Source organism: Eublepharis macularius, chromosome 2 (assembly GCF_028583425.1).
Source record: "Eublepharis macularius isolate TG4126 chromosome 2, MPM_Emac_v1.0, whole genome shotgun sequence".
Classification (NCBI taxonomy): domain Eukaryota; kingdom Metazoa; phylum Chordata; class Lepidosauria; order Squamata; family Eublepharidae; genus Eublepharis; species Eublepharis macularius.
In genome coordinates, this window is record NC_072791.1 from 58,935,448 (window position 1) to 58,949,824 (window position 14,377).

Below are 14,377 nucleotides of genomic sequence, written 5' to 3' on the forward strand. Positions count from 1 at the left end.
CTCCCCGTAGAGTTCCAGATCAGGTTCAAGGTTTTGGTTTTAACCTAAAAAGCTTTAAACAGACTGGGACCAGCATACCTGAGGGACTGCCTCTCCCTGTACGTAGCCTGGAGGGCACTGAAATCAGCGGGTAAACATCTTCTGGTGGTCCCTGGCCCCAGGGAGGCTCGGCTTGCCTTGACCAGGGCCAGGGCGTTTTCAGTCCTGGCCTCAACCTGGTGGAACTCTCTGTCAGATGATACCCATACCTGCCAAGATCTTGTATCTTTTTGGTGGGCCTGCGAGACAGAGATGTTCTTCCAGGCACATGGCTGAGGCTGGCATTAGGTTCCATTGAATGAGCCTCCCTTCCGTTCTCCTGCCACCATGGGGGCCACATGGTCACCTATATAGTGATGTGCCCCCACGCACATGAGGTTACAAAATAATAGCAACCTGCACCTCTCCCCCCCACACACCTTTCTATGTGGTGGGCAGGGAAGTGTGAAGGGGCCCTATCTTGGGATGTCATAAATTATATTGTGAGTTTAATTCTGGAAGTTATGTTTTTGTGATTGTGATTTTAATGTTTTATTCTGTATTTTTTCTTAGTATTGTAACCTGTCCTGAGGCTGCTCGCAGGGAGGGAGGGAGGGCTATAAAATCAAATAAACCTAAACCTAAACCCAGCTTTTCAGGAGTCTTAGAGGTCTGTTAGAGGAAGGGAACAGTGGGGAAAGATCCACTTCTATGGTTCGTAGGATCCAACCCACAAAATGTCTGGGAAACAGGGAACAAGATTATATTGATTATGAGGAACAAAAGAAGAGACTAATTGATTTTTTTAATATTAAAAACTGAAAGGGAAGAGTATTCAGTTCAATAAGTACCTTAAGTATTAAAAAAACTGTCCTTAAGATTTGACTATGTAAAATAGCCCTGTAGTTTCTCAAATTCATTCCTTACATGAAGATTGTAAATCATCACCCTATAGATTTGTTTAGAATAGTTAACATCATAAGATACCAAAGCATATCTACTGTTCTTACTATATCGGTCCCTAATAATTAATAATAATTATACATAGAAAACTTACTAGACTGCACCAAGGTAGGCTCAGAGTGCCATGTGACACAAAGGGTTTCACTTTGCTCTTCCAAAGTAGGCCATGCACTATCCTCAAAACAGCTGATGTCACAAGAACACCTCCTGGCCAGGACTTTGCTTAAAGACTGCACCTTATTGAATTAAAGGTTGTGACACCATTAATGCAAAGTTTTTTGACAGAGTTCTTTGACAAACAGAATTGATAACGTAAGGCATGCAAGACTTCAATGTAGGGTTGCCAGCTGTGGGTTAGGAAATACCTGGGGAGGGCACCATTTGGGGAGGGCCTGGAAATCAGCAGATTATAATGCAGCAGAGTCCACCCTCCAAAGCAGCCATTTTCTACAGGGGAACCGATTTCTATCCTAAGGATATTAGTTGTAATTCTGGGAGATCTCTAGGCCCCACATGGAGTCTGACTGATTTGAAAGCAGGTTTTCTAAGTGCAGCAAACAGAGTGCTGGGAGGGAAAAAGTTAACTCTCACTTGGAAGAGGGAGCTTGAGCGACAGGCTGCTCCCTCCTCTCTGATAGGTCAGTTAGAACTTGGCTGAAGGGATGACAGTTGGTTTCTTACAGGATTGTTTAGAGAGTATTTTGTGAGTGAGTCTGACAGAGAATGTCAGACAGGTTCCCCTCTGGAGTGAGGGAAGAGTAAACCTTTTGCCTTATCATTGTCCTGAAGAAGAATTCTATTTAAGAATATTTAGTATAAATGTTAGCATAAGCTAAAGTCCGCTTGACATAGACACCATAGAACTGGGAGTGTGTGTTTGGCAAGAGTGATTGGGTAATAAGTTAGATTCCCTTTCAAGCCAAAGAAAAAAGGATATATCTTCTTAGGAGATTAATTCCTGCTCACTTTCTAAAGGGGGTTTGGCTCTGAGGAGGACCCTGGGTCTGTTGTGAAGGGGTAAACAGTTTTAAACCAACTCCAGGAAACTCTGTCATAGGAACCTCTGTGAACAAACATTGTTGCTGTAACTAAAGTATTAAGTAAAACTTCATTGCTAAGAACCAAGAATATAAGCAACTAAGCTACAAGAAACTATTTTGCCTTTTACTCAAAGTGTATTCTGTACTACCAACAAAATTTTACCTCAGTACTTTCATTCTCAGACTACACTTATTCAATCCCTGCCTGTTAAATAAAGTTATTTCCTTTTGAACATTTTACAGCCTCCAGTATCATTTCCAACTAAAAGGAAGAGGGCTTCTACTTCTCCCCATCAAGTTCCTCAGCTGGGCTAAAAAGCAAAAATTGTATCTGAATGTCAAGGTAAGACAAATGGACTCAAACCACAAAGATTAACACACTACTTGGGGCTGCTCAGCAAAAGTAGACAAACTGAATTTTGGCAGGAAAATCTGCCTCACAGTAGGGGAGCGAAGGGGTGGTCCATCATAGCTGGCAACCCTACTTCAATGTTTTATTTAATTTTAGATCAGGATGCAGAAGCAAGATGATACTTAGTATTTATTACAAATATTACTGCATTTCTGCAGTTTTATGAACTTAATCCCATGGCTATCAATGGGACTTGCACACATAAAACTGAATTGCAACCTAAGCAAATAGCAGAACATCACAACATAATGATTTAATTTACTTAGTACAATTAACAGAGAATCGTTATATAGATAAAGCAATGCAAATCAACAGTACACCTGGGGACATTCATCATGTTCACGGTAATGGAGACAGGAAAATACCTTAAATGCAACCAAACATTCTACAGTGCAAGTCGATAAATTAAAATGAAAAGCACAAAAATATTTTGTGGAGTGGAAAAAACAAGAGCCTGCCTTGCCCTTGCACACCTGTCTGGTGTGGATTGCACACTTTTCTTCTCATCTTTTTTTTAAGTAGAAAGCTACTGTAATTATTTTGACAACCGTAATCAGGAAATGAGTTTACCAGCTTCAAGGACACGTGTAGGTTTTATCTTTACAAGTACAAATTGAGAGTCAAGTTCACTTAATACTTATCTACAGCATAGGCAGGAGGTAAATCCTAGCTCACCAGAAGACTATTGACCAATTTCTGTTGTAGTAGATCTAGTTGTTATTTTATGGACTAGGTAGATCTTGATCTGATTGAAAAAGATACTTGCCTTCAAAGTGCATATGAGGAACATGTAACTCACATTATTGATGCTGAAATTTGAGAGATCCTGATATGTTTTTGCTTTATATATTGAGCACATATTAGAGTCCAAAAATATTCCATTTTTGTTAAATGCAATAGGTAATATTCAAGTTATCTCATCCCAGACCTACAGAAGCTGAAATTTTTGCATGAACAGGTTCATAGATTATACATATTAGAAAATATCTAATGGCCTGCATTTGCCTAGAACTCATATAAAAAAATGTATTAAAAATGAGGTGAAAAATGCTAATTGATCATTAGGAATAGGATCCTTAGAAATGTATCTATAAGTACTTAGGAGTCTCATAGCAGTTGCAATCCTAAACTCTAGTTACCCAATGGAGTCTCTTTAGGCATCAGAGCTGCAGGCATAGTGTGTTCTGCAGGATCTGAAATGGTTCAAAACCATCATCATCACAACAGTATACAACAGGCCTTAGTCGCATCAGCTTTATAACTGCATGACTCGAGACTTCTCATGTGTATTGAATGAGATTTGCTTGCAGTTTTTGCCTTCGCTGAATTTTTAAAACATACCAAAACAATTGTCAGTGTTACTTGTACTGGAGCCAGACTATCCCAATGGAACTAAATTTGTCTAAATAACAGCAGTCAAACATTAATTTGCTTGCACACTCTTAACACGGCACATGCAGTTTCATTTACTTCTCAGACACCAAACCTTTAGATAACGGATTAAATCCATGGCTTTGGCGAGCAGAGCAACTTTGCAGAAATACTTTCCCCAATCGTCTCCAGAAATACTGACCCTCAGACCAAACTGCAGAAATATTTTCCCAGCAGGAGCAGGGGAGTTCCAATAAAAATAGGGCATTGGCCAAAATCCTCTCCCTTTTGTTCCCTTCTTAGAGCTCTTTTCACTTTCATCAGGAAAAATATGTTTCCAAATTTGTGGTAGTACAGTGGTTAGAACTGAAGGCCGTTTCAAATAATTTTTCTAGTCAGTATGTTCTTTGAATAATTCTGGGCAAGTTGCTTACTCACAACCTTCTTCACATGGCTGTTGTCAATATAAATGAGAACGCAAGAAAATAACTGATATGGCCAGAAGTAAGAAGTATTTCTAAATAAATATGACAACGACAATGTAAAACAGGAAGTGGGTGGAAAGAGACAGTATATGTCACTGAAACAGGATTTCATTTCAACCAATACACTGGAGGAATCAATTAGAAATATTTCTACAAATACTGACATCTCCATTCTGACAGTGTGGTCTAGTAGATAGTGTCATAGGCTCTGGAAGACCCATTTCCAACCCCTCTCTGCCCTGGAACCTTCGGCCCTGGAACCGTCTCTCTCACACACAATCTAACCTACCTCACAGGGATACTGTGAGGATAAATTGTAGAAGAGAAAAACAAGGTAAGCTGGTTTGGATACCCACTAGGGAGAAATGTGGATTATAAACAAAGTAAATAAATAAATGTCACCAATATGCTGATAACTCACATCTTTATCACTCATTTCCATTTGAGATTAAGTGAACAGTAGATGTCCTACATAGATGCTTCGAGAAAGCGAGGAGATGAAAGCCAATGTTGGCTGGACGAGGATCTGGGAGACCCAACTTCAAATCCTTACTCTGCTATGGGAGCTTCTTGGGTAACCTTGGGCCAGTCAAACCCTCTCAGGGTCAAACACACCCCACAGGGTTGTTGTGAGGATAAAAGGCGAAGAGGAGAATGTTAACTGCTTTGGGTCCCCATTGAGGATAAAGGAGAATATAAATGAAAATTAATAATAATAATGATAACAATGATAACACTAACAATAACAACAATAATACACTAAGGTTAATGTCGCAACATATATCACTAGTGTATAAAGATTGTTGTTGGCTGCTTGCTTATAGCCAGGCTCAAGCCAAGGTGCTTCAGTTTATCTTTCAACCTCTTATTGGTATGAGGGTCAGGATACCTTAAGGAACTCATGCTCCCAATGAAGCTGCTCAAATGCTTAGCTCTTCAACTGAGGCCCTGCTTCATGTTCTCTTGCCTGCTAAGGCGAGATGGCTGACTAAGGGCGTAAGTTCTTTCCAGAGTCCTGATGTGGCCATGCTGATCTATGATACCACAACTTCATGACTGGACTACTTTAAGATTTAACTTCTGTGAGTGTCCATGGCTGGGAGCTGGAAGAAGCAGGTGGAGAAGACACCATTTTGAGTCCCAGGAAATGTTATCTCCAAGGAGAAAAGGAAAGACAGAAACACTGTGCAGCTTTACCCCAATGGTGGCATTGTAGATTCAACCCCACAATAATAAAAAAAATCAGACCAGAATTTTTTAATCAATTTGAGTTGTAAGAAAGGCAGTTTTCACGAAAAACGATGTCCTTCTTTCAGAGTTTCTTTTGGGGGAGGGAGACCCTATAGTGTCAATGTGGCCAAAGGTTAAGGATAAAATTACTAACCTCATTCTGAACTGGATTCTTGACATCATCACTTAGTTAATTGCCAACTGACTAAGTGACATCAGGTTATCACACCAACTAGGTGATACATAGAAAGAAACAGCCCCAGTTTAAATTAACAAGCAAGGCAACAAGGAAGCTGCTGAGGCGTGAAGAAGCAAGAGCCAGCAGCAAATGATGTTAAAAAAGAAGGTTTCAAAAAGCATCATTTTCATGCCAAAAATGTTTGCAAACATTTGGCACAGTCGTACTTTTGAAATCATGTTCCAAAGAACTATGGTGCTAGTTCTCCCAAGGCTATTTTGGATTTGAGTTTCTCAAATATTCAGAGACGTACACACATCCCATGTTGTAAAAACAGCTTTTGATACATAAGCAAGCCAATCTTTAAGCACATCCTAAAGTAGCTTGCTTGCTTGCTTGCTTGCTTGCTTGCTTGCTTGCTTGCTTGCTTGCTTGCTTGCTTGCTTGCCTTTCTTTCTTTCTTTCTTTCTTTCTTTCTTTCTTTCTTTCTTTCTTTCTTTCTTTCTTTCTTTCTTTGGGACAGTGCTTCAAACTTACAGGTTTTGTTATTTTGCAGATGGGGAATTAAGACTAAGAACTAGTACCTTTCCTAGGCCTGGTCTTCCATGCTGAAGTCCAGACATAGGATCAAACTGGCTTTCAAGGCTAAACAAAAGATCCCTCACTTTACAGAAAGAAGAGAGCCAAATGACAGTTGGAATTAGTGAAGACATTCATTCTGGGTAACATTTTATTTAGTTAGTAGATAGATTTTTCATTTTGACCTTCTTCTAGAGAGCTTGGGGATATACAAAGCGCACAGACACATACACACCAGTTTATCGTCATCATAACTTTGGGAGGTAAGTTAGGCTTAGATGCAGTGACTAGCCCTAGGCCAGCCAGTAAGTTTCGTGGCAGAGGAGGAATTTGAACCGCCTTGTCCTGCATACTAATTACTACACCACATGGGGTCTCATTTTGAATAGGGTTGTAAAAGCATTTTAATGGCTTTGGGCCCTGTGATTTTCAGTGCTTGGGGCAACTGGTCATGTTTCCTTATAAAAAATTGAACGTGAAATTACTCATACAACACAAGAAATCAATCAGTGTCAACACCAGAACTGGCAGAAGCTTCTTTAACAGCGGTAGGCATGGGACTTCGTACCAGCTCAGGCACTTCTGTGTCAACATATGTATAGCTTCCTGTTGTTTTCAACATAAGACAAAAATCCAATTAATCTTCTGCCCACAAGGCTAAAATATATATCCATTCAATTAAAAGTAACTACTTTTTCACATAATTTTTTTATTTAATTACTACAATGGACAAAGCAAAATTTGAAGTCCTAGCAATACATGCTGATATTCTCTAAGGCCTGTTACTGCAGAAAATACTAACTTTGAGAAATATTTTCTCAAGATTTATTTTTGCAGAGCTCAATTTGACAATATATTTTTTCTGATCTCACTAGTTTTGGAAAACAATTATAAGTTGTCACATTCAGCTATTTTACATGCTCAATTCTGCCTAAATAGAAAAAGAAATTGTCCAGGTTCTCTCCCATGAATTCTCACAGCTCTCTAACATGGAGTTTGATGCGGTTGTAGGCGTACTCAGGATTAGGCCCTTGTATACTTCTTAGAATATAAAAAGCCAGATTTTGCTACATGCCTCAAGTTTCATGTATACCTTAAAAAGAACAACCGTAATTAGCAGTCTCAGTGTCTGGCTTGTCAGAGATCTTCATTTCCACAGCAGAGGAGGCTTGTTGTTACAAAAAAATCTGAAACTGACAGCATTTCTCCCACTGAGCAGTTCTCAGAATAGAACAGAGTCTGAAACACTCAAGCGAGAAGAAAAGGCTCTGATAATCTCTTTGCTTCTTGTTTTCTACCTTGATCACTTCTCCTGTTGAAACAACATTTTGAGGGAGACCACATGCAGCTTCTTGCACTGCAAACAGACATGAGATAGATATTTCTTGGATGGGGAAAGTCTTGCCATAACAGTTAAAATAACTCTCTTTTATGGAAGGAAAGACAGAGGGGGGCGGGGGGGGGACTAGGTTCTTGGAAGTGGCAACAAAGCCCTTTAAAAGACAGTGGTGAAAGAGGCTTTTACCTAAAGGACTGTTACATTTTTCTTACTATTTTCAATGGCACATACGTACATCAGCCCTTACAAAACTTTACCAGTAATGGATTCTCTATTCAGTCATATATATGATAAGCACCAACATCTTAAGGATATTAACAGTTAAGAACACTGCTCCTTTTCCAATATAGCCATATCTGTCACTGATAGCTTATAAATTCAAGCAGAAGGTTGAGGTTATGTTTTTAAAGTACCCCTATAATAACAGATGCAAATCTCATTCTACAGCTTTGTACAAAGTAGCATTTTAAAGTTTCTAAACTACTTTGATCCTATGGAGATTAGAAGATTTCATGCTCTAAGAATCTGCATGGAACTGATTTCTTTTAAGGTGAAATAAATCAAACATTTAATGCAAGTTTTTGTTCCTTGAATCCATAAAACTTGGTATTATTTGCAGGGCACATTTTCGCATATTTGCCAGAATATATAATATTTTAGTTAATTTATTTAAAAGATTTGTCGGTCTCTTAAATCGTAATAAATGTTTTCTGCATTAACCATACTTTTAATTACTTCCATGTTCCATCTTCAGGTATGTAATCAACTCACAAATGTCAATTAACTTACAGTGTAGGAAATAATGGAGAAAATCAGAACTATTTTCTTTTTAATCATGATTTTGAGTTGTATTTTTCCATGAAATTCAACTCAGTCTTTCAGCACAACCAAGCTGAACAACTAAATGAGATCTGTTATCCAGCTTAATGATTCAAGCATCATGTTAAGCCAAAGGGGGGTGTATGTGGGTGCATTTTGGCAAAGCTTTTGTGGGCTACAAACAATGCCCCCGAATGTTTGTTTATGCACATCTATTATAAATAGGGACAAGATATTCACCTATTATGAGTAAGGGCAGGATAGAAAACATTGCCTTCACTATGAACTAGCTTCACGATGATCTTATCCAGCCAAATCTGAATACTATTTGGCACTATGAGGGTATCACAAAAAACACTTGGAAGGTACCAGGAAAGATATCAGAGGGCACCATGGCAGCCTCATGCACCATACTGAGACCCTGACTGTGGGAGGACATCTCAGGTCCTATTCAAAAGCCAAAAGCCCTATCTACTTGGTTGGTTAATGTTTTAGGACATGGGGCAAGTAGGATGAAAAGCACCCATCTTAGATAAGGAAAGGATGCTTACATCAAGCTCCTTTTGTGCTAATTATGTGTCTTTACGCACCTGAAAATAGATACGTGATAAAGCCTGAAAAAAATGTAGCCTGCTTTTGTCACTTGCTTGAGTTGGATATGAGATGCATTCTAGTTCAAACAGATCAGTCCTGGGTTACTGACAGGAACATTATTAAATATTTAGCTCTGACATAGGAGTTCTTTCTATTTTACTGAATCATTCTCTTCAGTATTTTGCTTGACAAAGTAAATTATTTGACTTCCACAATGTTGTGGTACATTATACTGTCCTTAAAAATACTGAGAATATTAAATTACTTCCTTTGATAATTAAGTCTTTAAAACAACAATACTATATTTTCATTCTATGACTCTTGTCCTAAGCAAGAAAAGGAGAATGCATCTGTAATTAAGGCACAAAGAGATGAGAACAGGATAAGATGTGAAAAATGGAACTACCATAAAATGGCTATGATCTGAAGTCTTCCTAAGTGCACAATTTATGCCAAATTCAGATAGCAACTCGAATGTGGGTTTATTTTTCAACTAAAAAGCACAGAACAAACACGGAATGTAATTATATTAGAACAAACAAAAAACCTCATATACACAGTCATCCTTGGGAGATGAGTGGGATAAAAATGGGACAGATAGATACACAAAGGAGTCAAGGTACCAAGAACATCTGTATACCAGAGAATGTCTCTTCTACAAGACGAGCAAGCTGTGAAGGACATGACTGGCTCCAGCTCCACCTCTCCTGAGCGACAGCCAATGGGAGGGGGCAGAATGGATGAGAGTTAGCGTCTGTTGGAGGACGGCTTTGGAGAGCTGCTGGGAGAGGAGGGTTTTGACTTTGCTGACGAGAGCAGGCAGAGAGAGACAGCTGATTACAAACCTGTTCTATGACATTGAAATATTCTGTTTAGCTCCAGTTTGTTTATTAGTTTAAAATCCCTTCACTCCTACATTTCATCTTGTAAATAAAGTTTATTTTGTTTTGTTTAACCTTGGCTAGTTTGAAATTGTTAGCTGAGGGGGGGAAAGACGCACACATGCCTCAAATGCTCTGGTCATGACCAATGGGCCAAGTTTAAATGGTGGCAGCATATATATAGGGAAAGTAACCTCGAAGTTCCCTTTTCCTCAAAAGCCCTGGGCTGTAGTTGGGTGAGGGTAGGTAAATACAGGGAACTGGCTGCCTGTTTGGTAAAGCCTCTGGATGAGGAGAGAGGGGACCCTGTGAGGATTTGGGTCAGAGCTCTCTGCCTGCTATAGCAGAGGTTAGAAAGGTGGCATGTGGTGACCTAGCCTTTACCTGCCTGGGAGGCCCCAAACCTGTAAAGGGAGGTTTGGGGTGGATGGCAATGGCTGTAAGAGGGTGCACTGCTATACAAGTGTATTTGTTTCCAGAATAATGACACCACAACGTGGTGCCCATGGGTGCCATGGTGCTTGCTGACACCTTTCTTGGCTCCCAGCAAGTGTTTTTAAAAAGTGGGTAGGGCTAGGTGTTGCTCTTGCACAGCAGGGCTTTTGATTTGCCATTGAAGATCTTATTGGTTAGGCAGATTATAATAATATTGTTTCAGTGGCAGATCCTCCCGTCTCCATGTTTGTTTTAATCTTTCTCACCCCTCTTTCTCAGTGTATTTTTAAAATTACCCCTCTTCACCTCTGCATTTGGGCAGTCTCCACCTCCTGATGCAGCCATTTTGTGTTTGTGCCCACACTGTGTCAGGCTTTAAACAGTTGGGGACCCTGGTTTAATAGGAAAAACTTCAGAACTAGGTCCAGGATTTTAGGCTTAAGCTAAAGGGGCACTACTGATTCAATACTCTGATGATCAATACTGGCCAGCAATTTATACATTTTTTTGTAAAGAGATATTCATGGAAGTGTTCACTTTCACTTACAGTTGATAGTAGGAAAGTCCTGAATTTATGGATGCTGCACAATTAAAATTTCTTAATAGCTGAAAAATTAGAGATTCAGTTCCTATTTTTTTCAGTTTAACTATAGAATAAAACTATTACTTTATCTAATATACTGGGTCCTAAGTTTGCCACCATATTCAGAGTCCCCTCCACATTAGAATGCCAATATGATACTATTGCCTGCCCTTTCCTCCAAATCCAATTCTTTATCTTTTTAAGATACTTTCTCTGAGTTTGCCCAAAATCAGAACAACTTCAACCCCTCGGGGACCTTGCTTTGATCTGCCTTCTCACAGTAATGATGACTGACAAACATCAGAAAAATCTAGAGACAGAAGCAGATAAAAACAGTGAGATGTCTTACGAGATTTCTTGTGCGGTTTGCAAAAAGAAAATAGTGATATTGAGGACTTATTTTTATGTCACTATGATGAAAATGGTAACATAGGAAGACTTTGTACTCATGATAACTAATGTGTTGCATATAGGTCTGGCAAAGCAGTTCATGAAACACTGTCATAGTGGGAAGGGATGTTCCTCTGAGTAAGAATCATATCATCAGAGTGGCATTGACTAGTAAACTCAGAAACAAAACCTTGTGGTTAAACCAACATAATTCTGGAGCTCAAAACACCAGCATTATACTTGCTTCTCCATTCTTTCCATCTTATAGGTATTCCCACTGTGTGATGTTATAATTCTACTGGTATTCTCTACTCTGGATCAGTGGATTTTACCGTGTGATAACGTTACATTATTGAGTATCAACAGAAATTATGGTAAAAACAGGATAAATGAGACACAGAGAAGTCATTTTTGACAGCGGCCTCAATTTATTTGGAACTAGTTCCACTATGAGTTTTGGGGGCTTTCTAGGCAATAAAAGAAAACAATCGCCTAATTTTATTCTTCAGTAAAGGAAGTCTTCTTCAAATCAGGTTTTTCATCAGTTCTATACTCTGTATCCATGTTCTATGTTAGCTCCTATTCACAACAAAACCTCCCCATTTAATATTGGGGGCAGCAGCCTTGGGAGGAAGAAAGGAGGATGGTGTCTTCATACCTCATGCCTGTCTGGATTATAAATAAATGATCCATTGTGATGGTCAAAACCGTAAGTACAATGAACCAGAGCACACACTTGCATTGTTGTGGGAAATGGGAGCATGCTACAATAACTATTGTGAAATACAGGAAATTTCATATTCTAGGTGTATGATATCAAATTCTTACAAGAGATATAAAATATTGATAAAGCTAGACTTCGTGTAATAGTGGCCTAATCTTTTCATAAACACTTGGATGAGCAACCATGAATGATAACATTGTACAGTGTTTATAACATATCTAGAAAACTAAGCTTGTTTGACATGCTAATAATCACACGTTTTTAAAATTTACACATACGCACATATCGTAGGTAAAATAATAATCTTTTATTCTTTAATGAAAAAGGGTAGAAGAAGGTTTTCAATTATTATGCAAAAATGCATCTTGAAGTTGCGCAGTAATATATTAAACCAGAACAGTGAATAAAATGTTATTCTCCCTGAGGCACAAGGGCTCATTGTGCTGCCAAAAACAATCTAAAACAAATTTCCAGTGAGCCTTTGTAGTTAAACATGAAGAGATTTATCTAAGGGAAATGCATTACAGAACAGTAAACGAGAGGCATATTATTACAGTAAAGCATGCTAGCCAAAATTGTGGAATGATTATAAAATATTCAATTGAGAGAATGTAAAATTAACACCTGTGAAACATAACTAAGGAGGATGACATGTTTGAACACTGAGCTCAACTTGTGGTGCGCTCAGCAAATACCATTCTTGTTTAATCAACTCAGATTGGGTTTTGATTAATATTATTCTAGTTCTAGTGCCCTGAAATTTCTCTGTACTCTGGTCAAATCTTCTGTATGCTCCTGCCTACTTTATTGTGTACCCTCCTTGACAGTGCTTTTTTCCTTATGACCATTTGTTGTGGACGTACACCAAGCAATGTGTTCAGCCACATGTGCGGCAGAATAGGACTGAATTTTTTTAAAAAATCATGTATTACTCATTTTCTCCTTGTCTCACTACATGCATTTTTGACAGGAACCTAGAAAAACTAATCTCAAGAATATGGATAAGACCTATATTGGTCACATTAAGGCTTTGCAAATTAGTCAATTATACATGATCTACACTGAAGACAAATTATGATTTCAGCATTTCAGAAAAAGACATCATTATTTATATGCTGATTAAATCTATGTAAATTGGTCTTTGGTACTTGAGGATGCTAAAAAATCTATTAATCAATTGTCAAAAGATATTGCATAATTGCTTTGTAGGATTTTTTCCTTTGTGAGAGAATTTTTTTCTTTTATTATATAATTGAATTAAAAACTTGTATTGCTCACATTAGCTAAACCTTTATTGCTCACATTGGTGGTCAACAAAGTATGTTTAAATTCTATTGATTAGTTACTGAGTATGTTTAATTACTCCTCAGATTGAGAAGATGGTGAGTTACAAAATACATTGACAATGTAAAAAGTGTTAAGAGGGACAATAGATTAAAAATTTACTTCAAGTCTAATATTTGGAGGCGGCGGTTGAATATGCACAGATCTTTAGTCTCATGGGGTTAAAATCTTAAATCAGTGACATGTTATGCTCTACAAAAATCAAATGCCCCTCCATATTTACAAGTTTTTTGAAAAAACAGCATATTATAACATGACAGAAATTAATCTAAAGTTTGTTATGCCTTTTGCCATGATTCAACCACAGCACAAAACAAACAATTACCTTCTTTAACTCTACAAGGCATGAAGTACTTATCCCAAAATCTAGACCACAATTCCATAAATGCTAGCTCTTTAAGAATGTGACAGCTTTGTCTACAATGAATTTGAAATATGATTTGCTATAAAGCTGCTTGAAACTGTGAGGCTTTAACAAAATCTTAAACATCTACATAAGATGGAGGAAAGAGCTTCTGAATAGATAAAAGTAAAATCTTGATTCTTATATAAAATGTTATGCATTTTAATATGATTTTTCGCCTGATTTATGTAAAGCTTTGTATTTTTCATTTTCCCTACCCTGTCACATTGTAGTGATGTATAGAGCATTTTAGCATCAAGTTTGCCATGAGCAATAAAGTCAGTGCCCCTAAGAAATATTAATATATTTCCACTTTTCTCCCCTCCCTGAGAGTGCTCTTATTCAGCTTATTTGGTTGCACTTCACATAGTAATCTGGTATAATTTTCAGTCTCAAGATAATATTTTAAGGCTTTACACTGTTAAAAAAATCCTTATTAATGAAGGTATATACTAAAATAGCACATTTGAGGATGGGGTAGCATGGTGCTAGGAAAAGGAAGAAATATCTATGGAGACACTGATTTTTTTTTAAAGAAAACCTAATCTTTTTGATAATGTGTAGCAACACTTTCCTAAATAAAGCTTGT

General features: G+C 38.0%; 1 protein-coding gene across 1 annotated transcript in view; it reads right to left on the bottom strand.

The window, feature by feature from the left end:
- The window catches only part of DPH6 (diphthamine biosynthesis 6), a 338,189-nt gene that overhangs the window by 188,325 nt on the left and 135,487 nt on the right, over positions 1 to 14,377 (bottom strand). The window contains exon 9 of the mRNA XM_054971781.1: positions 1,076 to 1,217. Within this exon, the coding sequence (XP_054827756.1) occupies positions 1,076 to 1,217 (142 nt within the window). The remainder of the gene's footprint in view (positions 1 to 1,075; positions 1,218 to 14,377) is intronic.